Source organism: Macaca nemestrina, chromosome 4 (assembly GCF_043159975.1).
Source record: "Macaca nemestrina isolate mMacNem1 chromosome 4, mMacNem.hap1, whole genome shotgun sequence".
Classification (NCBI taxonomy): Eukaryota; Metazoa; Chordata; class Mammalia; order Primates; family Cercopithecidae; genus Macaca; species Macaca nemestrina.
The window spans coordinates 10151362-10176304 of record NC_092128.1 but is presented as its reverse complement, the minus strand read 5'-3'; the positions used below and the strand labels follow the sequence as shown (position 1 = coordinate 10176304).

Here is a 24943-nt window from a genome sequence, read left to right as displayed (position 1 = left end):
CCTGTCTTCGCTTGGCTTCTTCTGATCAGGGTTCTCGGCCACTCTCCAGACTGGTTCTCAGTGTTAGAACTCCTTCAGGAGGCTGCAGCTGCTCTCTCCTTTCTGCCTACAGTAGACGTTGTCCAATCAGACCTGGCTCAGGAGGTGGGCACCCCCGCACCCTACTCTAGATGCAGCTGGCAGTATTGGAATGGCTGCTGTGCAGCTCTGGCTCAGCTACTAGACTAGAGAGAGGCCTCCCACTTTGACAGCTTTAACCACGTACCCTCAGACCAGAATGGGTACCCATTATGATGCCAGGACTCCACTCTCCATGGGTTGTAAGAGTCCATGTGACTGTGTGAGTGCCCTCAGGCTGGTCCCCTTGGATTTCATAGGATCATAAAGCTGTGAGGCTGAAGGAGGGCTGGGAAGCGTTTACCACACCCAGCGTTCACAGATGAGAGGCCACACACGGTGCTTGAGTGCATCAAAGCCAAGTTGACGAGGTCACCTGCCGCTGAGCGCCTTCGTTCTCATGAGCAGGACATTATTTTCAGTCCTGCTGGGCAGCTCTTTAATATTTCTTTTGTGATGATCGGTGTCCAAGATGAGCTGTCAGGCGCTTAAGAAGTGAAGAGGTTCCTCAAGATTTCACTGTGCGTGGCTTCCAATACAAGTTCAACATCCCTAATCCAAAAATCCAGATTCCAGAATGCTCCAGAATCCGAACGTTTTTGAGCACCAACATGATGCTCCAAAAAAAAAAAAAAAAAAAAAATGCTCATGGTGCAGTTCAAATTTTGGATTTTCCAATCAGGGCTGCTGAATCTGTAAATCCAGTACAGTATCCCGAAATCCAAATATTTCTAGTCCCAGGCATTTCAGATAAGGGTTACTCAACCTGATTTAAGTATAACAGAATTGTTCATTTTTATTATTGGGTGGTCAAGGCCAGAAAGGGGTTGATTTCACTTCTAGGAGTCAGGGTGGAAGGAAGCAGTAAATTTAGCGAACATCTAAGAAGTACCGACTTTTTTTTCCTTCCAGCATATTCTTCTTTTTGGGTGATTTTTTTTTTTTTTTAATGGAAAATGGACCATGAGGTTGCCTGTGGTGGTTATTGCAAAGAAAAATGCATTGTCCCTTTAACTTCCTCTTTTTCTCTTTAATTGCAGGACATTTTGGCGCAAGTCCTACAGATTTTATTAAAGTCAAAGTTACTGGTAGGTTTGTGCACTTTCTATCTTATGCTAGAAGCAAGCCTTTTCCTGAGATTATATAGTAACACTTTTTTTCTTACAGGTCTTGGAAGATGAAAATGCAAATGTTGATGAAGTGGAATTAAAGCCAGATACCTTAATAAAATTATATCTTGGTTATAAAAAGTAAGAAAAATCTAATAAATAGATGGCCCTAGACCATAGACGTGTCCCCCGGGAGCCCTAGCACAGATCTCAGTATTGTTGTGAACCGAGGGAGACGGGGACTCAGTATGAAGCGACAGGCACTAGGCTGGGAGTGTGAGGTAGGCCTTCGATTCCATTCAGCAGGCCTGATGTTTCTCCAACTCTGAGCTGCTGGGTTTTTTGTTTATTTATTTGGCACGTAAGTCTCCTTAAATGGCTCATCAGGAAAGTTTGGACCTTTATGTCCAAGTGGCTTGATTTTATTTCACTTGACAAAATTTGGGAGAGCAGATTAAGGACCTGGATTTTCTGTAATGTGGATGTCCCTGTTAATGGCCAAGTAGGAAACTATGCTGTGATCGGACTCTGCCCAGTGCTGGGTACAGGCGTTTTCACATAGAGCCCACAGAAATCAGCGCTCCCCTCTGTCTGGGGAAGCAGGGGCACTGCTTAAAGGTTGACAAATAGAAAGCAGCCTTCATTGCCTACCTTTAACATGATAGTGATCGGTTTCCTCCATTTTCTTGATAGTAAGAAATTAAGGGTTAACATCAATGTGCCAATGAAAACCGAACAGAAGCAGGAACAAGAAACCACACACAAAAATATCGAGGAAGACCGCAAACTACTGATTCAGGTGACTTCCTGTATGCCTGTGCCGGGTGTGCGGTCCCTCACGCAGGGATGGCTCGCAAGGACGGGCCGTGGGGGAGCGGGGCTGACTCAGGAGTGATTGCCAGATGAATGGCTCTGTGATGGCAGAAGGTGGCAAGGCCGAGAGCCAGGGCCTTGTTATCTGAATTAGTCCTTTATGTCACCAGGCAAAACAGGGCAGTCCTCTTGCTCTCCATGTTGGAAAGCAGACATTGTGGCAGGCCCAGCTGAAACGAGGGGAAGGAGAGTGCTTCAGCGGGGAGGATGGGCAGCTTCCGAGGCCTTGACTTAATTTTGTCTCCTTTTTTTAATGCTTTATGGTTGAGTTAAATTATTGAGGTCACATTGCTCAAAAGACCAAAACGTAATGTTTGCCACGTTAGAGTTGAAACATAGGCGAGTAGAATTGGTTGCCTCTCCCGTCTCACCGGCAGGACGCTTGTTGCCCGTTAGGAAATGGTGATCCTGTGCGTAGCATTGGCAGCCTCTGTGCGGCTTGCCCTTAACTGTCAAGACTAAGTTGTTAACAGCTCTAAATGCACCTCTTTTTCCTTATCTGGTTGCATAGGCGGCCATCGTGAGAATCATGAAGATGAGGAAGGTTCTGAAACACCAGCAGTTACTTGGCGAGGTCCTCACTCAGCTGTCCTCCAGGTTCAAACCTCGGGTCCCTGTGATCAAGGTACAGGACTTACATAGCAGTCACATTCCTTCCTTAATTTAGAAGATAAAAGATGTAGCAAAAAGTGGATGGATTGCTGTAGCATGAAGAAGAAGGGAGCTGGCTTCTTTGTATGTAGTAGATTTCTATCAAAGAAAGCTTCAGTGTAACGCTATTGAAACACACGCACAAAGAAGTGCACAGATGATGAAGTGGCAGCTTGATGACTTTCACAGTCGATACACTGTGTAACCGGCACCCAGGTAAGAATTAAAACATGACCAGCATCCCGGAAGCCCACCCATCCCAGCTAATACCTGTGGTGCCATAGAAAATCACTGTCATGTCTTCTGACACCATAAAGCAGTTTTGCCTGCTTATGCGTGATACATAGACAGATTCTAGAGCACATGCTCCCGTGCCTGGTAAGAATTTTCTCAGCAGTATCTTTGGGAGATTCATTGCGTTGCGGTATCGAGAAGCACTGGATCGTTTTTGTGACTCTTGTGGGTGTTTTGTTATGGGAACACACCTTCCTTCATGTAGCCTACTGTTGACATTTTGCTTATTTCTGATTGGGAAGCAGGACTTTCCTTTTCCGAAACCACTTGGGTAAGGCACAGCCAGTGGGGAGCCAGGTGACTCCCTCAACAGGCAGGAGGCCCAGTGTCCCTCCTGGGTTACATTTGGCACAGGTGCCAGTTCGTTCATGGCTGTTCAGGGGGTTCTCCACGGTCCCCTGTTGCCTGTTCATGGCCTCTTCTTGTGAGACTGAGTCCTGCCTCAGAGGCAAGCAGACTTTGGTGGTAGAAAGAGACTGGCCCATGGGGCTCGCAGAGCACCCGGCTCCAGTTCCTAGGGCGGGTGCAGGAGGGACTTGGAGTCCCCCTCAGCAAGTGTCAAGGAAATGGAAATTAAAGGAACTCCATGCGCAACGGCTTAGCTGCCCAGGAAGTGAAACTATGCTAAGAGATCTGGGGCGGGGGGCACTGCTCCCCACTGAGCTCCACATGGGGAGATCTGTGGTGGGGGCAACCTCTCTCTGTTCTGATGCTAATTTGTGTTTTTCTTCTCTTTCACTACCTCTTCCTTTTTAAAAATAACACCCAGAAATGCATTGACATTCTAATTGAGAAAGAGTATTTGGAGCGAGTTGATGGTGAAAAGGACACCTACAGTTACTTGGCTTAACCCTTCTGGAAGGGTCTGACTGTGTGACCCGCGGCAAATAGTTCACGTTGGAAAGAATGAAAACAACTCAAGTTCATAGCAGCCAGCCTGCCGCCATTGGACCTCCCTTTTTAAAACGGAGACCAAGACTCCCATCAGCTGGTCTCGGATTTACATCGGAACTGCTCAGGATTGATACATTTCAAGTCTGTAAATACGGACACCAACGCCATTTACCCTAATTTAAGAACAGCGGGGACTGACCCTCCATGCCGAGGGCTGCATGCTACCGCATCTACGTCAATACATGGGCTCCCCGATTCGCAGCTGTCGCCTTGGCAGCACTTGTCACGTTGGCAGCACTTTGAGAGCAAGTGTGAATGGACCCACATGTAATCTGCTATGAAAACCATTTGTATAGTGTGTTTCATTTTTTAATGTGTGAAAATAAAGAAAATTAAAGGATTTCTGTACAAGTCGCATTTGGTTTTGTTTTAAGTTTTACTAATTTCTATATGTAAATAAAAGATATAATGATTGTGCAAATTTATATTCCTAGTGTCTTCCTGTAGTTTAAAAGGGCTGTATTCTTTGGATTGAAAATTTTTTAAGATCTTAAAATTTTAAGCCCCGGGGTAATCCTTTAAAAAAAATCTTGCTTATTTTTGTGACTTCTGTGGTGACTTGAATGCACTGTGTCACTGGATTCAGTGAGAGTCGCTGACCACACATTGGTTCTCTTTGACACTTGTAAGGACTAAATGAGTTACCCTGACAGCCTATGTGTGAAACAGTATCCTCCTTTTTGCAGGTGGGGAAACTGAGGCCAGATGAGGGAAGATGCCTCTAGTGAGTAGAGGAGGTAGGACTGAAGGTGAGTGGCGGGCTCCAGGATCCCCGGTCGCCACCAGCCTCTCCTGCGTGGAGAGCACAGGCACGGGACACAGCAGAGCCCGCTCGGCCACGCTTCTGTTCCAGTCGTGGGCTCGGGACACGGCAGAGCCCGCTCGGCCACGCTTCTGTTCCGGTCGTGGGCTTGGGACACGGCAGAGCCCGCTCGGCCACGCTTCTGTTCCGGTCGTGGGCTCGGGACACGGCAGAGCCCGCTCGGCCACGCTTCTGTTCCGGTCGTGGGCTCGGGACACGGCAGAGCCCGCTCGGCCACGCTTCTGTTCCGGTTGCAGCAGGTGGCTATGAGTAGCTGACAGATGAAAACATTGGCTTTGACTGGTGAAGCTCCCTGGACTCACCCTTGTGCCAGCACGACGTCAGGGAGCCAAGGTTCTCTTGCTTTTCAGGCACATGCTGGCAAATTGGACCGTGTTCTTTGCTGTTATTCCACTTTGGGAGGCCGAGGCAGGCAGATCACCTGAGGTCGGGAGTTCGAGACCAGCCTGACCAACATGGAGAAACCCCCTCTCTACTAAAAATACAAAAATTAGCCGGGCATGGTGGTGGGCGCCTGTAATCCCAGCTACTCAGGAGGCTGAGGCAGGAGAATGGTGTGAACCCAGGAGGCGGAGGTGGTGGTGAGCTAGGATCGTGCCACTGCGCTCCAGCCCGGGCAACGAGAGCGAAACTCTGTCTCAAAGAAAAAGGAGTTACTTCTCCCTGAGAATGGAATGTTTGCCCCAGTGTGTCCCCAGGAGAGGAGGTCCTGGGCCGTGGGGATGCACACCCCACCCCTCCTCCCGGCACGGATGTAACCACATCCTGGGAGCAGTCCCTTCAGGAACCCTACATGTCACCTGCCTGCGCCTCAGTGTAGCTTGTTCCTTCTGTCTCATTTGCCGGGTCAGTCACTTCCCAGCCAGGGTCGGGGATGCTGCTTTGCTCCCAGTAACTTTGTTTTCCTCATGGAAGCTTCAGGTTCCTCACAGGTTTTGTAAGTGATAAATCTCGAACATCCTTAGTATACCATACCTGTGCCCAAGTGCAAGTTAGCCAGGTGGAGGGAAGACATAGCTAACAAAATAAGTACAAGTTCCTCAGGTTTCTTAGGACAGTCAGACACTTGACGGGTTAGTTAAAAAAGTTACATAGGGGCTGGGCACGGTGGCTTATGCCTGTAATCCCAGCAATTTGGGAGGCTGAGGTGGGTGGATCACAATGTCAGGAGTTCAGGACCAGCCTTGCCAACATGGTGAAATCCTGTCTCAACTAAAAATACAAAAAATTAACCGGGCGTGGTGGCAGGTGCCTGTAATCCCAGCTACTCGGGAGGCTGAGGCAGGAGAATCACTTGAACGTGGGAGGCGGAGGTTGCAGTGAGCTGAGATCGCGCCACTGCACTCCAGCCTGGGCGGCAGGGCAAGACTCTGTCTCAAAACAATATATATGTATTACGGAGGGCCAGGCACAAGATAGCTCACGGCTGTAAGCCCAGCACTTGGAGAGAGCTCAGCCCTGTGCAACATAGGGAGCCTCCATCTCTACAAAAATTAGCCAGGCTTGGTGGCGCACATATGTGGTCCTAACCACTCACAAGGCTGAGGCAGGAGGATCGCTTGAGCACAGGAGGCTGAGGCTACAGAGAGCCAAGACCACTGCACTCCAGCCTGGAAAACAAAGCAACTCTGTCACAAAAATTCACACAGGTTAAAAAGTAAAATGGTAATCAACTGAGCATTTAATGGTTTCCACACTTTTTTTTTTTTTTTTTTTTTTTTTTTACTTTGGCCTCATGTTTAATTACTTAGCTCTCCTAAATTAAGTTACGTTAAATTAAATTGAAACAAAACACTCAGGAGGCTCAGGCACAAGAATCATTTGAACCCAGAAGGCAGAGGTTGCAGTGAGCCGAGATCACACCACTGCACTCTAGCTTGGGCAACAGGTTGAGACTCATGGCCAGGTCTATGATCCACTTCTGCAGGGCGAGGACGAACCAAGAAGACACCAATACAGCGATGTAAGGAGTGGCCTGCTTCACGTTCCCGTTAAAATGAAAGATACACAGCAGGAGGATGACATCTTGTGCGATGAGGATGGGGTACTCCAGGTAGGTCAGCGGCGGATACCCATAGTAACACTGGTACCGGAGAAACACCAGGAACCTGTGTGTTCAGACCACTCAGGTCGGGAAGAAAGGGGAGCAGGAACCACGGGACTTCAATGTACAGGAGGGATCCCCCAGGGTCTCCGATCGCCTAAGCTGGGAAGGAATCCTTGCGCTCCAGGACGGCTTGTGTGGAGGATCAGCCTTCAGACCTCACTGGGTGATGGCGGGGAGCAAAGTGGAGGGCCTGGCCCTGCCAGCTCCAGAAGTAAACTCGGAAGGCTGAGGCCCCGCGCGCTGCGCGCAGCTAGTACAGCGGAGATCTTTTTTTTTTTTTTTTTTTTTTTAGCATATCCCCTTTTTCAAACAATCTAGTGAAGAGTCTCAGTATAGAAGCCAGGCAGGAAGCAGCTGGTGTTCCGAACTCCACCCCTCCCTCCACGGGACAGCCCGGAAACGCCCCGGTCGCGCCGCACTGGGAGTGAAGCACCTCTTGCTTTTCCTCAAACCAGTCCATTGTTATGCCTGTGAGAAAAGCATGCTGCAAAGGACACCACAGACCTGCCTCAAGAGCTTGTGCATTTCAGTCCTGTGAATGATAGGAAATATTGTCATGAGTTTGCTGGTCTCTTCAGTCCCTCCGGGATCAAGCAGGCACTTGGGTAAGTACCTTGGTCACGGTAAGTGAAGGTGAGCTGAGAGATGGGCGAGTCGGGAGTTCACCCCACACCTTCAGATTCCCGGCCTTTACCTGCTCCCCTTCCACTGGCTAAGTGTACCGTGTTGACTGGTGTGAAAGAAAAGGCAATTCAAGACCTGTGTTTAGGTCCAAATGTCCCTTATGTGTAGGTTGACTCCTTTTCTCTTGATAAGACATGGAAAGGGAGACATTCTCTGAGGAATTCCTTTTTCAGGACAACTTAAGAAGTCGCTTAGAGGCAGAGTCCCAGGCTTCTGGAACCCCCTGGTGTTCAGTCCCTACATGTGGGCAGCATGGTTAGAGCCCAGGAGGAAGGTCACATTCCTCCCAGTTCTCAAGCCCTCTTCTCAGACAAAATACTTGCGTGTGCACAATTGGCTTTTTGTTACTAGCTGTAATTGTGAAAATTGTGGCCAAGCACATTGGCTCACGCCTGTAATCCCAACACTTTGGGAGGCCGGGCAGGTGGATCACTTGAGGTCAGGAGTTCGAGACCAGCCTGGCCAACGTGGTGAAACCCCGTCTCTACTACAAATACAAAAATTAGCCAGTTGTGGTAGCGCACGCCTGTAGTCCCAGCCACTTGGGAGGCTGAGGCAGGGGGATCGCTTGAACCTCAGAGGCAGAGGTTGCAGTGAGCTGAGATCGTGCCACTGCACTCCAGCTTGTGCGACAGAGCAAGACTCCGTCTCAAAAAAAGAAAAATGGTTTACAAAGAACCACCAAGCGCAGTATCACTGAACTAATCTAGCCCCAGAGTGCTCACATTGTCACTCTTACTTTTACCCTTTTTTGAAGTATAGGGGAGCCTCTCTCTAGAACACCAAAAACCTGGGGCTGTTATTTGCTGCCAAATCCTAGTGGGGGTCTACAGAGCGTGGTTGTTACCCACTGAGACCAAGGCTGATTATCTTGGAATCATGGCCAAAGAGGTTGGAAACAATATCACAGCAACAAAGGTTTAATCTACTGACAACTTTAACTCATTTTATAAGATCAATATTTTACCCCCTGGGTTGTAGAAACATTCGTTGTGGTTTAATCAGAGCTAGGCTGTGTACTAAGACCAGATGCACAGGCTAAGTATGTACTGCGGCGGCCTGAGGGAACCAGAGAGGACCTTGATCTCAGCGCCTGCCTGGAAGGGTAAGTCTCCTGGTTGGGCTCTGTTAAGCATGGCGTATAGACTCAGACTGCTGGCCAGGCACGCCCCAACTCGGGAATCTGAAGATTGGCCCCAGCTAGTGGGTAAGAAACAGTGATTATAGGACCAACAGGTGCTGTAATGTAACGTATCTTTACTGACAGCATTTTAAGATGCTGCTCCTTGATGAATATTGGTACCTAATTTTCCTTTGAAATTTAGAATTACCAGCCCAGCTGGAAAACATGCTTGCTGGCCTTCAGCTATGTGAATTGAATCCCCCTTCTAATGAAGACAACTTCTTGTTGTAGGAATCAGTCACTTGGCTGCCCAGGTTCATTTTTTATACCCTCATCGCTCATCTGTCCAGTTCATGACCCTGTCCAGGGCCCAGCCCCAACAACGCCCTTGCCGTAACAGGTGAGTGTGGACCACTTCTAATACCAGGTATCCTTGTGTAGCCCTCACTGGAATTGTTTATATCAAGGGACTGAGCAGATAGGCAATTATTTCAACTAGTTCCATTAAGAATTATTTAACAGAATATGGTTTTCAAAATGTTTACACTTGGATCCAGTCTTGATGAGCTATCTACAAGCTTAAATGTGTGGGTTTACATTTGATTTGACTTTGGTAGAGTTGAACACCTTGGGCAGAAGCGGAAGTGAGGACGCGGCATGGAGACAGTGAAGACTGGAGATGGGATGAACCAGACATTAATGAAAACCTGGCACAGCTTCTGGGTGCTTCTAACCAACAGAAGTTAGTCTGTGGGTGAGGTGCTGCCTATTGTATATGTCAAGCCTTGTATTAAGTAGCTGATGAGCTTTAAAAAAAAAAAAGCCATGCTGGGCGGAGCAGCTCACACCTGTAATCCCAGCACTTTGGGAGGCCGAGGTGGGTGGATCACTAGGGGGAGTTCAAGACCAGCCTGGCCAACATGGCGAAACCCCACCTCTACTAAAAACACAAAAATTAAACGGGTGGGGTGGCCTGTGCCTATAATCCCAGGTATTCAGGAGGCTGAGGCAGGAGAATCGCTTGAACCTGGGAGGCAGGGGTTGCAGTGAGCCAAGACTGCACCACTGTACTCCAGGCTGAGTAGTAACAGAGCAAAATACCGTCTTTAAAAAAAAAAAAAAAAAAAATTCACAAAAAACCTCAATGTTTTAAGACAGTTTACGAATTTGTGTTGGGCTGTATGCAACCGGCCGTCCACAGGCCAGACAAGCTTGATAGGTTATATCAAATGGGTTATTATGTCAAGCATTTCTGTTCAGAAATCTGTGTTCATGGAAGTCACTGAAGAGGCATTTACAGAAGCACATTTCAAATCATGGTACAAAAAGCTTGCTGTGCATTGAGAATACATCAGACAGGGCTCAAAAACTACTGCTTTCCATCATGCCCCTTTGTCTTTCCTATGCCTTTGGGGCTCTGGTACATTGTGCTCACTGGAGGCCTCAAGGATCCATTTCCCAGCTGTTCCTCTGAGGACGGGTTGAGGGCTGTGGCTGGAATGAGCCATGTCAACAGGTACTTTTGGGCCCAAGTAATCTTTGGGGTCTCATGAACAGGCCTACATGCAATGATGAGCAGATGGGCTCCATTTCGCCTGTGCCTAAGCAAGGCCATTGAGCCATCTAGAGAATGACCTAACCCAAATAATGAAGTAACTGCCTCAGGGTCCTGCTGAGTGCCAAGAGTGGAACATGAGGGCATCGAGGGCAACAAGCTCTTAAGTGGATGGGACCATTTTCTGGGTGAGAGTGGAGATAGTTATGTAGACATAAAATAGATCAGCACTGTCATTAAGAAACCATGGGACGAGGCTGAGGGAGGGTCTCCTCAATCCCAAATCAAGTGGCAAATTAACTTTAGGACTCAAGTTGCTGCGCCTGTGCACTGATGTGATGGAGACCTGATCTCGCAAATGTTGTGGAACCGGAAAGCAAGATGAGTCGATTTAATTAGGTTTCACATTAATACTATCACATTGTAAATAAAATCTAACTGTAGAAAAGGCAACTGCCAAGTAACTGAGTGTGGTCTGGTTTGCAGCGGTTGTGAGGGTTCCCATGATGCTGCTGGTGAATGTACCGGGGGAGGGTGCAGAGAAATTCCCCCAAATTCTGAGACCGACCACATGGTAAGGCATGCAAGGCACATGTTGTTTCCTTGACACTTAGAGTTTGTGATTTTTACCTCTTCTTTGAGAAGATATAAAACTAGTTTGGTTATACCTGTCAGTAGGTAGGTAAGGAATCCCAACTTATATTGTATTTCTAAAGAACTCTATCTAGACTAACGGCATTTAGAACTAGGTGAGTTCTTAAAAATACCCTAAGTCTACTCTGTCAGTTTATATATGGGGAACAGACTTGGAGGTGAAATCACTTTCTCCAGTTTGCACAGCTGACTGGAACGCACCCACCCACCCTGGTCTTGTCTATAAAATCAAGCCCTTCACTGGGTCAGCCCTCAGGATGCACAGCAGTTCTTCATATATGAATGTCTTCCACATATTACCAGGCAGTATTAGTTAAAATCAAGATTCATACAAAGACAACTAAAAAACTCAAGGAGGTAAATTTAAAAGTTTTTTGTTGGGCAGTACTAAAAGCAGTTATTGACATGTTATGAGAGATGACTCAACAAGGACAAGTTCAAGTATTCTTTATTCAAAGTTGAAAAATGTACCATACTGCATTATTGCAAAAATTCACTGGTACAAAACACTTTGCAGCTGGTGAGAAGGCAATAAAAAGTTGATTTTTAAACTCATTACTATAAATTATTCTTACAGTACTTTGCAAATTCAGAATTTCAAACTGCATTTTCTTTTTCTAAATTGCCCACAGTACTCGAGGTTCCTGAAGCTAAGGCAGCTGTTTCAGAGAGGAGGGGGAGGAGGTAGCAGATGTCAAGGGATTTCCATTTCTCTTTCGATGCCGACATACTTCAGGGCATCAGCCTGGCTGTATCTGAAACAACAGGAAGAAGCAGAAGTCCGCTGGATGACCACCCATCCAACATGTGCTGAGACTTACTTAACACAACAAAGCCTGCTGAAGACAGTGGGTGCATTAAAATGTCTTAAAACAAACAAAAAAAACAAACAAAAAAAAAAAAAACAAAAAACCATCCAATTATACAGCTGCCTGCATAAGGGCACACTCGTAGAAGGCAATGCGTAGGTCTGCGTTGCTGGCCATCTAAGTGAGACGCTGCCAAGTTCTGAACTGAACAAACCTGTCTACAAGCATTTCCAGAGCTTGCCCAGCCTCCCCTATGCCTCTGAAGCAAGTGGCCCCAGGAAGGCTGGTCCACATCATGATGTTTAGGCCCGACGGTGGAAAGGCAAAATAAAACCATGGTCTGGAAAAAAAACGATGACCATGGCAAAGAGGGCCAAAGAGCAGCCCACCAGTTGTTCCCCCAGGTGAAGAAAGAACTGGAGTACAGTGGACACCCAGAAATAGTGGGTGGGGCCACCAGGCCCTCCCAAGGAAACTGGATGGCTTTGCCTCCAACCCCAGCTCCACCCCACACTCTTCATTCAGAGCCGGCCTGGAATGAAGGCAGCGGCCCTCAGTAAAGTAGGCCTTTCACTCAGACCCTGTCTGCCTCACTGAGAGCTCTCGGCTATGCAACAGCCATTAAAGGCCAGTCTGAATATTCAAGAACTCAGTACTCAAAGACAGCTTCTGGATGGGATGTACATGGGACCACAGGAGTTCATTAACTAGACAGTCATCTGACTGCACCTAAATCTGTATTCAATGGATGACTTAAATGTATCCCACAGAGCTTGACTGTGTCAACTGGCAGCCTAATGCCTAACCACACAGATACCATCGGTGGCCCACATGTCCCAGGCATCCCCACAGGGTGACCAGACAGTGATTTGCCAACAGCACCTTTTAAAATGGTAATGATACGTGTAATAAGTATTATAGCAAACAATAAATTAAGTAGATCTAATCAGTAAAGATATACATAGTATATTGTCAAGTAAAACCATGTTGCAGAAAAATCTATAGGACAGTGTGATCACACTTATCTGGAAAAACGCTCCACAAGCAAGCATGCAGCATGCGGCATGATATGAGAAGGTCTAGGACTCACCCAGCTGTCAACAGCAGGGTGAGAAACGGGGCTTTCTGCATGGATTTGATTCTATTTTTAAAATAAGCATGACTTGTATAATAAATAAATGGATCGTGAATACATAACAGGAAAGTATAACCTAATTCCCCACTAATGCTCAAGGCAAAGTGACCCGTCAAAACAACTCACCCCCACCCCTCAGCACATCTAGCAAAGAACTAAAAAAATCCTTCGCCCAGCGTTCACAATCCAGTAGAAAAAGCCCTTAGAGATCATGTTAGAAATGTACTTTACCAACCTGTAATCAAAAAACAGCTCTTCACCAGTCTGGATGGCTCTCTTGGCAAAAATACCTATCCTGTGATCGCCGTTAACCATCATAACTGGAAAGAGACACACTGGTGTCAGTGAGCATGAAGACAGGCCACGGGAGGTTAACTGACTTGTTCATATAACAAACAACTATCCCAGAAGTATTCAAGTCCATCATCACAGGATTAAAAAGGGAGTTCCAATTCTGACGTCAAAGATACCTACCTTTTGCATAGCAGTTTGGATTTACCGAATGATTTGCAAAACGAATTTTGTTACCCTTGCGGGTTGCATCCACCACAAAATCTAAAAAGAAGAAAATAAGCCCAGTGAATAATTTCAGTTATAAGTAAATCAAGTTATTATGATTCTGTAAATGCAACCGGTTATAGTTCTTCAGGGTTTGCCTGCAAAAGCAAATAAATCATTCAAGCAACTTCATTCAGTAAGAAATGACATTTGGAAGAACACACTATTGTTCCAGGTTAAAATTAATCACCTATAATTCAAGATGGTTATCTGACACAAAAGCTATTAATTATCAACTATAAACATACATTACTAAGCAAAATAAAAAAAAAATTAAAAAGAATCTGACAAAATTCTTCTGAACATCAATTCATTTAACATTAGTTTTTTTTATAATGTCTATAAAGCATTCCTAGAAAAAATCTATTCTACTTGTTCCAACTAAGAGTTTCTCTGAATATCTTACATGTTAAGCCAACCTCCCACCAGAACAATCCCACCAGAAATATCCCTACAGACTTACATTCTACCCCAGAACATCAGCTATGAAAGCAACTGCCTTTCCTCCCAGTCCTTTGAGAATATCCAGGGGAGTCTGGCTCCTCCCCTCCTTCCCAGCTCCGAGGCACCGACTGGAGGAGGTGTGCTGAGCTGCCTGAACACAAGAGGTGAGGCAGCAAGAGCACAACATCCCCGTCACAGCCAGACACTGGTACAGCGCCACTCACAGATGGCCAGGGCTTCAGAGAGGCGGTTTGCTGCACACCTAGTCCATCTGCTCCCTGAGGAATTCCTTGCTCCAGTTCCTTTCAAGCAAGCAGCCCCCGATGCCTCTAAGGAGATCCTCCTTCCGGTCACCTCACTGACCTCCACCCTCGTTTCTGAACACTTGGCAGGCAAAAGGCTGCCACATGCAACTCAGAGGAACTCACTGCCTCCCAGCTCAGATACATACCATTGTTCAAGTTGAACAGAAAGCTGCACATGTATTTATCATATACTTTCCCTCTTCTGTCAGCTTCATCTTGAGAAATAATCTAAAAAGAAAGACACAAGAGAAAATTCTTTTGGATAAAGGTGATCAAGTCTGACAGCACATGCAAAAGCACACACAGTGAATACTGGACCTTCGGAAGAAAACAAAAAGGGTCACTACAGCCAAGTTCTCTTTCCCATTCAGTCTGCACACTGATAAATCTAAGAATAACTGTATATTAAGGACCCCAACTCAGAAATATTTCCACATCCTGAAGTAATTATCCTTGGAGAAAGTGAGGAACCAAAGTCTTCTCGCTGAGCTAAAAAAAAAAAAAAAAACAAAACAAAACAAAAAAACCACACACACACACACACACAAGTTGGCCACAGTGGCTCACGCCTGTAATCCCAGCACTTTGGGAGGCTGAGGCAGGCAGATCACCTGAGGTCGGCAGTTCAGGACCAGCCTAACCAACATGGAGAAACCCCATCTCTACTAAAAACACAAAATCAGCTGAGCGTGGTGGCACATGCCTGTAATCCCAGCTACTCGGGAGGCTGAGGCAGGAGAATCGCTTGAACCTGGGAGGCGGAGGTTGCAGGGGGCCAAGATCGCACCATCGCACTCCATCCTGGGCAACAAGAGCGAAACTCCATCTCAAAAAAAAAAAATTTGGGTGAGTTGGTTCCAAATTGAAGCTAGCCCTATGATTTTTCGGTAACTCAACAATTTAGAAGGTGAATAACTAATGACACTGTTGTTTCTACATCCTTATCAACCAGGTTGTGGATTAAGCAGGACACTCTATGGTAAAGCTCCTGTTCTCCCTGCTGACCATAGATGAGAAAAGCTGAATGTGGCGAGAACCAAGCAATCCTGTTTTGTTTTGTTTTCCTCTGAGACAGGGTCTCACTTTGTTGCCCAGGCTGGAGAGCAGTGGCACAAATATGGCTCACTGCAGCCTCAACCTCCCAGGCTCAAGCGATCTTCCTCCCTCAGCTCCCAAGTAGCTGGGACTACAGGTATGCACCACCATGCCTGGCTAATTTTTGCATTTTTTGTAGCAATGGGGTCTCGCCATGTTGCCCATGCTGGTCTCCCAACTCCTGAGCTCAAGCAATCCACGTGCCTCAGCCTCCCAAAGTGCTGGGACTGCAGGAGTCAGCCCCCGCGCCCAGCACAATCCAGTTACTAAGCATGCAAATCCACAAACATGCAGAAGTCCAGGCTTAAAAGGCAGTTTATGGCAATTCATTCCCAATCAAACCCACAGACTGACCTAATAAAATCAATCTAAAATAAAGAAAAGTTAGTATATACAATGCCACCTGAATATAGGTAATCAGTGCCTTACCTCTCCACAGTATTCTGAGATGAATTCATTTTTCTGCACAGGATCTTTGATAAAAATCCCCCAGCCTGCCACATCAGATGGTGCCAGCAATAGATGCTAGAGAATAAAACACAATTACAATCAAAAAAGGAGGGTGAAGATGGACTGGGGACAAAGCAGACTACAGAATGAAAACAAAAGCTATCACTGTAAATCCTCAGACCTGTTCTAAGGCAGTAATGGAACACACAGCTTCAGTCAATGTGAAAGCTGCTGAGAATGGCTACGAACATTGTTTTTCTCATACAGCAGATAAGAATCTCTGTCTTACAGAAAACCCTTTGGTGGTGTTAGTCCTCTGCAGTGACCATCATTCAGCAAGGTGCTCTAGGCCTGCTGCACTTTTGGCTTCCCTGTTTCTTCAGCCCTTGATTTCCTCGAATAATTTACTTTCAACCTGAATTTAAGGACACCACCAAATCACTCTTCTTCTCCATACCTTTCCCTCTACTTCCCCCAAGTGATTTCTATTAACATTATTCCATTTTCAGCCTCAGGACACCCCTGACTCTTCGCTGGTGCTGGTTCCCTCTGAAGCCCATGGCAACTTGGCTTTGGATTTGTTCTTCCACCCCACCTCCTCAGGATAACACAAGAAACTATTGGGAGGGATGACCATGATCTTGTCAGTCCAGTAGTCTATTTTCAGCAGAAATGCCGAGATGATCATTGCTGTAAATTATGTATTTAGGGATGTGTTCCCAAACATATGCCAATTTTTCATCATGGCTCATTATTATGCTTTCATCCAAAATTTTCTTGTGACCTTTACAAAGGCTTCCCTGATCACCTAAGCTTCCAATCTATTCCTATTCTGGACCATCTTACCATTCACCTGTCAGGTGAACTTCCCAAATATCCCTCTGATCAGAAACTAAACAGCTAACTACTGCTGTGCAAATGAAACCCAACTGGTAAAAAGTATCTACATAGCTTAACATTTTTCAGAGTTAAAAAATGTCTTATAAAGAGGACATGTCAGTATGAATAGAAGTACCCACTTTCTGAACAAAGTCAAGAAGGAGTACAATGGTAAGCTGTTTGGGGGAGAAATTGAGATTTTTAGGTCTGAGCGGGTATGCCATCGGAAACTGAACCAGCGTCACTGTGATCCAGTGACCTAAATGGACATATAACTGCCTAGAGTAAAATGATCTAAATGTCTGATAGAAAAAAGTCACAGCTAAAAACAAAAAACCCACGACCCTGCACAGCTCTCCACGACCCTGCACAGCTCTCCACGACCCTGCACAGCTCTCCACGACCCTGCACAGCTCTCCACGACCCTGCACAGCTCTCCACGACCCTGCACAGCTCTCCACGACCCTGCACAGCTCTCCACGACCCTGCACAGCTCTCTGCCATAAACACAGACTTTGGTTCAAAAACATAAGGAAACAAAACCAAGAAAACTTCAGTGTTTTGCCTGGAGCACAATTTCTGGTAGAAGGGGACCTGCTGGTAGGAAGTGTGATCTCAATTATAAATAAATGGTCCAACAACAAAGATATGTCTACTCTACACCACACACACACACACACACACACAGCATAAGGGCAGGTAATGGGAGCCTGGAGGATTTGATCTCCTGCTCCTTTACAAGTCTTGTGACTTTGGGTTTCCTTACCTGTAAAATGGGGTTAACACTTATTCCTCACTCACAGGGTTAGGAGGATCAATGAACGAATCCACTAAAGCACTTAGAACAGTGCCTGCTATTTTTACATGCTTAATAAATGTCAGCTATTATTATAAAAAGAACTGAAGAAAGACCTTATCTGCCTTTAAAAAAAAAAAAAAAAAGGATTCCCCAAACACATGCTGCTGGAGTTTCTTTCGCTCAGTCATACTTCCGGGCTCAGAGAGTTAAACCATCTACATACAATTCCCCACACTAAAAATACAGAATTCCTCGCTGGATTTTTTTCAAGGTTTTTGTTTATTTCTTTGTTTTGTTTTCTGAGACAGAGTTTCGCTCTGTCCCCCAGGCTGGAGTGCAGTGGCCCGATCTCTGTTCACTGCAAGCTCCGCCTCCTGGGTTCACGCCATTCTCCTGCCTCAGCCTCCCGAGTAGCTAGGACTACAGGCACCCACCACCACGCCTGGCTAATTTTTTCGTATTTTTAGTAGAAACAGGGTTTCACCACGTTAGCCAGGATGGTCTCAATCTTCTGACCTCGTGATCAGCCCACCTCGGCCTTCCAAAGTGCTGGGATTACAGGCGTGAGCCACTGCGCCCGGCCTCAAAGTTATTAAACAAACAGGAAGTAAGTCTATAAAAACCTGCCATGGGAAATTTCATCTTTTACTCTACATAATAAGGAATCTATACTCTTTGATGAGAATAAGTCTATATTTTGATAGAAATCACCATTTATTTGCATTAAGGATACTAAACTACTAGTTTTATTAACTAAAAGAGAAATTCAAATAATCTATTAAACCGCTAGAAAAAATACATCTTATTCCAAATCTGATACCATGAATGGCTACTTCTCAGAATTTGCTGGTTTCTCCTACTATCGGAGTACAGTGCTCTATAGAAAACTGAAGAGACTGCCCAAGGGTGCACTATCCAGCGAAAACTATCAACACTTTCTCATCAGTTGCACCTTTCAAGGATCACTTTTACTTTTTGCCCCAGCTAAATCATCTAAGACAATCCTGACATTTGCATCACTAAATAGCTAACTACTAACAATCTTCCAGAAGCGACTGTTACTCACCTTTTTGGAGCCCCGCTGAATACTGCAGTTCTTGCAGGACACATTTTTACTGTCCCAATGGTCAGCGGCTCCACAAGTAAGACAGAGGTCAGGGTCACACTCTCGGACGGCCAGGTAGCACGGGCACTGCTTGGTGTTGCACTGTGCTTTGCAGCGGCATCCCGGAAAGCGGTTTTGACCTTCAGAGAGAGGTTTGGAAGTTCTTCACTCATAACCACCATCACCATCATCACCATATGCAAAAACTTGCAGAAAGATACGTGGCAAGGGGTGTACTGAGCATCTGGCTGACTCTCAACCCTCACAACCACCTTATTGCCCTACTATACAGACAAGGAAATGGAAGTATTAACAGCGAAGTTAAAGCTGTTTGTATGAAAAAGACCACCACTGAGTTTTTCCATTTTTCATTTGTTAAACAGTGTATATATTTAAAGTAAGTGTGAATAAAGTAAGTGTGAAGAAACAATATCCATGGTCCTTGACCATTCTCACAGCCCCTAGTTCTAAACACTCCCTTAGCACTCAAGCTTCATGTGCAGTCTCATTAAACAATTATAAAAATCCACTGCGTTTATGCTACATTCCTTTATTCTGAAGACTAAAACCCTCCTAACTCTGACAATTTCTGGTGTCCAAAAATTATCTGAGTAGCTCCTTCTAGATTCCTCTTACAATCTGTGCCGACTTTAATACAACTTAATTTAAATGATCAAAGAAGAAAAAAAATAAAATTCGGGTTCCTTTAATACAACTTTGCCTGACTCACACACATAGACACACAACACCCAGGCGACTGACCAGCCAGTGGCACAGGGCCAGGTATGGGGCTCAATAAATACTTGTCAAATCCATGAGTTTCGTCAAGTAAACAAGGGAGTGCTCCCGTGTTCTTATTTTTGATTTTTTAAATTGCTAACCAAAGGCCTATTTAGTTCTCATGCAATTGCATCAAAGCAACAAATACTTACACTCTGAACTACATTGACAAAACTTTTCACAAAAATTTTGTGCTATCACACAAGGGCACGAACTGTCACAAGGCTGCCGTGGATGATCACAGGGTTGATAGTTGTAAACATGGTTAGAGGAGCCGTCTGAGTAAAGATAACATCATGCAGGCCAATGAATCCAGGGAGATGGAAACGATCATACACAATTAACACGAGTACATTCTTCCCTACTACCTGTGGAGGGTAGCTGGCCTGCCTTTACTGAATGCGTAACGTTACACATATTCCGGTTTCCAAAACGATGGCAAAAATACTCTCCCACCCCCAGGTGCTTGTGAGTTCCATCTAGATACAGCGTGGCTACATCAAAGTCCCATCCCAAAGCACTTCTCCTTCAACCGACTCGGACTCATACCTTCCAGTCAGCCTCCACTTTACAGAAGAGAATTGACTGGGGATTCATCAATAGACATTCTCCATTCAAATTGGTTTAATGTAGAGAAGGCAATTACATTAGAATAACCCAAGCTCTAATCCAGTTACTATTCTAAAACAAATGAAAACAAAGCAGACATTGTTAAGCTAATAATGAGGGGAATGGAAAGATGCTAACCCTTTTTCAGCTGTATCTTTCTGCAGTGTGCAGCCCACAACCTGCAAAAACACAAAGAAAATGAAACCAAACTTCTGCAGGACGCTACAAATCCAACAGAGAGCTGCTTAACTGGATCTATCCGTGCCATGAATACAGCAGTGCGTTAAAGCCAAGAGTCATGCCCTGCCCAGTTTATATTTGCCATCAGTTTGAAGCAACTCAAACAGCTTGATGGCTCAGGCTGCCCCAGGTGTGGCAAGACGTCATTTCCTGTGTTCATCCACGACTCCTGGTCAGAACTCCTGAGCTCCCAATGCCGCACAAAGCAGCTGGTGTGTCTGCCTGTTGATTTATTCTGATGTGGATGACACTCATCACTTCCTCTAATTTCAGGCATCATAAACCAATCAAGTGAACTACATGGTCAGAAATAATTCAACCAAAATTTAAGAAGCATCTCCTAAAGCCTAAATTCCTATGGGAAAAAAAAACCTTGACTTTTAAAAAATTCTAAATTGGGTTGGCCCTACACTTATTTTTGTTAAAGTAACAAAATGTTAAGGTAACAAAATGTAACATGAGCCTGTACACAATTTTTGAAGCATAATCTAACTGCACCCTTACGTTTCTCATTTTTAAACATGTGAGGTGGAGGTATGGGGAGATTAGGGCAGATAGTCCATTTGTAAATTTTTCTGGCTCTACATTTACAAATCAAATCAACCTGAAAACATTTGCTAAGGTGACAGTAACATTCACAACAGGCTTATATTATAGTAGGGTACCCATTAGGAGTATCGAATGCAATACCACACAACTTAGAAATTCAAGCTCCTGGAGTAAAAGATACTTCTAAAAACTGGGCCAGAGCTCACATCAGAAACACAGAACATTTCATGATGTTAAAGTAATTGTTTATAGCCTTTACTGAAAAAGCTACTAAATATGTTTTTCTTAACCCAAATTCCGTCTGGTAACTATAATTTTTATGACTCTTAACATACCAAATATACCGAAGGCTGCTGTATTCTTACAGAAAAATACTAGCAATTCCCAGTGGAAATAAGATTCCATAGTTCTGTTTTTGATGGCAGTTTAAGGTTTTTTAAAAATAGACTAAGTAGAAACCAACAACGGCCCATAGGAAGGGCCTTGCCTGCAGTGTCTGTGTTGACTTCTCTAAGCAGCTTCATGGCAGACTCACCGGTGTTTCCTCTTCTTTTTCCTTGGAGGAGTGTCCACATCCTCAGCAGGAGCTGGAGCTATGATGCTAGATTCTTTGACTCTAAACTCATACACCTGACAAGAGGCACAGTCACAGAGCCATGAGGACAGTCTTATTTAGGCAAACCATTCTTATACTCATGCATACCAGAAAAATGTCTGTCTCTTCTGTGACACTGCTAGATGCTGGGGATATAACAGACATCGCTGTCCCTACCCTCACATTGGGGGTAGCTGTAATTATATTCTGGTCAAGACCTGTGATGCTAAATTTAAATTCTTACTAGCTTTTAAAATCTACTATCTAACCTTAAAAGTCTACAGTGGGGAAATTCTGTAACATACCTGGAGAATAATTTTCATTCAATTCCCTCTTGGGAAGAAAAAAAATTATTTTTAGGAGATGAATAGGAGCTTAGTAATAACCAAGAATTTTCTTTGTTTGGACAATGAGTACATTTTTATCTCTATATTTGAAGCTCTTTTAACAACATTTTTATCGGATATCTTACCTGTCTACATGTTTTGGTCCCAATTAACCTAGCAATGGCACAGAAATTGTCATAGTAAGTGCCAATGAGGACTCTAAACATTGAGGCTTCAGCACCACTCCACTCCACATTCTCAGGAGGTTCAATATTTGGCTTCATCTTTATTGGTGTTTGACACCGAGAATTTGCTTCTACAAAACCAAATGTAAGCACTGGTCAAGAAATTATTGGAAATAATATTAAGAAGTAAAATTCAGGGTGTGCTTAAGAAAAAAGCAAAAAGATAAGGACAACTAAAATCCAATCAGTAAAATACTAACTCATCAGTAGTTCACATTTTCTAACAAAACTATTCATAGAACATCAAAAATATTAAACCAAATGATCTGAATTTCATCATTCCCTACCTAAGATCGAAAAAGGAAAATGGCACAAAGAATGAGAATAAACTGCATCATCAACTTTCAAACAAACAAGCAGGGCAAACACCACAAGCCAGGGTAGGGGTGGAGGCAGGAAACACAAGCAACGCAGCTACACATTCTTGAGATAATGCTGGTCTTAAGACTCTAGTCTTTATACTGAAACTAACCAACTAAGAAAATTATTCAATGCATTATACATCCTTAATCCTCACAATATGAACTTTCACAGAAGAGTAAATCCCAGTTATTAGACGTGTCTTACCAGAGGAGCTCGAAGTTTCGTCTTTCTTCTCTTCTTCTTCTTTATCATTGTTCTCTCCCCCCGTTTCAGTCCCTGCTTCCCTATCACTGTCTGTATCCTTTGATTCCAGCACATTAATGGTGGGGGTGCTGGGCCTGCTACTGTTATTGGGAAGCCGTCCTCTTCTGCGGCCTCCTGGGCGTTTTGGTGGGGTCTTGATCCGCTCAGCAGTGAGAGCAGCAGCGAACTCCTTTGCTCCCTCCTACGAAATGAAAAATGTCAACATGAGGGCAAAGTTCTAAAACTCATTTTGATGGAAGAGAAAAAAAATACTATATAAGCCAGGTTAGTCAAAAAATTTATCACATTATCCATTTATCACAAATAATCATTTGCATGTCTAATATACTTGTTTTTGATATGCTTTTGATAGTCTGAAAATTTCAGAAAGAGAAATATGGGTTCTATATATTCCTAGAATGGTACAAAAATCAGGCAAGACAGTTCTATATTGTGAATTTGTAAAATATATTAACTGGTTATAATTAAGTTAAAATATAAGAAGATAAAGTATGAAATATACTTCATGTAATAAAGGTAATTATCTCTATGGACATAGTCTATTTAAAAGTGAATCTTTACAAAAGAATCATATACCTAATGCGCACGGAGTCAGACTACCTATGCAGAGTTTAAGATAATGCATACCTCTTTGTGTTAATATTTAAAGTATACAAGAACACAAAACACAAACATGCTTGACTTTGTCACTTCCTGTCTTACTATTAAAACATCCAACATTTTTTTTTTCCTGTGAAGGATACACAGCCACAGGAAGACATGAAAGGAACTTCAGAATAAGACTCTGAGGGTTACATCTTGCATTATGAAGTACAATAATCCAGTCTCAAAGTATAAAACAATGGTAAGAGCATGGTTTATAGAGACCACAGAAACATTTTAGATGAGCCAAACAAAATTCTGCCTTGTAAAGAATATTATAAAACAAGTGCTCAAGAATTCCATTTTTTTTTTTTAGTGGAAATAGAAGGGAGAAGTTTGACAGCAGCCAACAGTTTTATACTTCATTCTACAAAAACCAAATTGCTTAAAAATAGGATACCTTCTGCAGGTGCCATTCAATGAATCTTCTGTCCAAAATCCAACAGGCAATATATACCCATTTAGTTCCTAGGTAGGAGTGGCTTGGTTCAAAGAGGGGAAATGGTAAAAATAAGAGAGTACCCGTAAAAAACAACTTTTCTACCTCATATTTTCCTAACCCCTTACCTTTTCTCCATCATTAAAAAAAAAAAAAATCTGTGGAACCTATCAGATAGCTGAAATGACAGTGCATCTAAAACTCAAGCAGAGGGATATGGCTATGAGAGGGGCTTAGGGTCTACTGCGTATGGTTACTGCATGCCTGCTTTCTAAGTGGACTATCTGTGCCTCGCAACTCTCATAGACTTTGTGGAAGGCATAAGAGTCCTTGATCCTAAAGGCCTTGAAATGTTGCTGAAGAGATAACACAGATTTTAAAAAGAATAATACCACATTAATGAAAGACTAAAATGTGCAGTACATGAGCTATGGAAGAAACAGCACGGGTGAGAAAGCTCTGTCTATCATATGGCCCATAACAGCACGGGTGCAGACAACATTAACGCTGACTTGATCACCTCCACCAAAGTGCAAAATAAAGTCCTCTCAAGTACCCTCTGCAATAATAAGGCACTAAGTCTTACCAAATGCTGGTAACACTGTGGTCCACAAGGTTTGTTGTCTAAAGCTGTTTCTGTGTTCTTCCGCTTATAAGTGTTGGGTGTTGCATGAAAAGCTGCAAAATAAATGAAACAAAGAATCTAATATAACTATAAAATACTTTTTCACTTTTCTAGTTCCACTGGAAAAGTCAATTAATGGATTATAATCTTGCTAATATATGGTTTACATTACTTTATATAACTTTCCTTCAAGCTCTTACTGAACGATCACAATGTATTCTCCATTCCTCCTCCTCCAACCATTAAGCAGGAAGGAAAAACAGTAAATTCTGGAATGATTCATAATTTCTCATTTTTCTCCTTGCAAGTAACACTGATGCACATAACTATGGTTATAAACATTTACTTAAATTGAATCTTACTATCTCTGTTTAAGCAGCTGATACTCCCGCTACAATTAAATCAGATTCCTATTTTTAATTCTGACATACAGTTTCTTGATTTCTAAAGAAAGGTCAGCAATCAGCTTGTCACCAGTTGTAAAAACTCGTTTTTAATGGTAAAGAGGACAACCCCAGATTACTAACATTCAATTCCTGTGAATCATACCCAATCCAAGAACCTGGTGAGAGCTTACAGTGTCTTGCCACAGAAAATTACGATGTCAAAAACAGATTTTAGATACACTGTTTGAAACCTAAAATTCCAAAATAACGTAACAGAAAGATTCAAATGCGGATACACTGCTACATGAAAACAGTGTGAACACTGACAGCAGTGCAAACTTCAGAGAATTTCTTGCA

The 24943-nt window shown here is 44.0% G+C and overlaps 2 protein-coding genes across 20 annotated transcripts in view; one reads left to right on the top strand and one right to left on the bottom strand.

Annotated features, from left to right (window-relative positions):
* The window catches only part of LOC105474844 (cullin 1), a 104980-nt gene extending 100561 nt beyond the window's left edge, over positions 1 to 4419 (top strand). For all 6 annotated transcript variants that reach the window (XM_011729649.3, XM_011729651.2, XM_011729650.3 and 3 more), the window contains exons 18-22: positions 1158 to 1205; positions 1285 to 1367; positions 1920 to 2025; positions 2611 to 2724; positions 3814 to 4419. In XM_011729649.3, the coding sequence (XP_011727951.1) occupies positions 1158 to 1205; positions 1285 to 1367; positions 1920 to 2025; positions 2611 to 2724; positions 3814 to 3894 (432 nt within the window). In that variant the 3' untranslated portion in view covers positions 3895 to 4419. The remainder of the gene's footprint in view (positions 1 to 1157; positions 1206 to 1284; positions 1368 to 1919; positions 2026 to 2610; positions 2725 to 3813) is intronic.
* A 6956-nt stretch (positions 4420 to 11375) lies between these two features.
* Positions 11376 to 24943, bottom strand: part of LOC105474849 (enhancer of zeste 2 polycomb repressive complex 2 subunit) — a 79504-nt gene continuing 65936 nt past the window's right edge. For 11 of the 14 annotated variants that reach the window (XM_071094296.1, XM_071094293.1, XM_071094294.1 and 8 more), the window contains 12 exons: positions 24162 to 24253; positions 22435 to 22675; positions 21769 to 21938; positions 21237 to 21331; positions 20051 to 20091; positions 19456 to 19581; positions 18485 to 18663; positions 15720 to 15815; positions 14342 to 14423; positions 13363 to 13443; positions 13124 to 13208; positions 11376 to 11699 (listed from right to left, as the gene is read on the bottom strand). In XM_071094296.1, the coding sequence (XP_070950397.1) occupies positions 11639 to 11699; positions 13124 to 13208; positions 13363 to 13443; positions 14342 to 14423; positions 15720 to 15815; positions 18485 to 18663; positions 19456 to 19581; positions 20051 to 20091; positions 21237 to 21331; positions 21769 to 21938; positions 22435 to 22675; positions 24162 to 24253 (1349 nt within the window). In that variant the 3' untranslated portion in view covers positions 11376 to 11638. The remainder of the gene's footprint in view (positions 11700 to 13123; positions 13209 to 13362; positions 13444 to 14341; positions 14424 to 15719; positions 15816 to 18484; positions 18664 to 19455; positions 19582 to 20050; positions 20092 to 21236; positions 21332 to 21768; positions 21939 to 22434; positions 22676 to 24161; positions 24254 to 24943) is intronic. The other 3 variants (XM_071094300.1, XM_071094302.1, XM_011729669.2) reach the window with 1 other exon arrangement.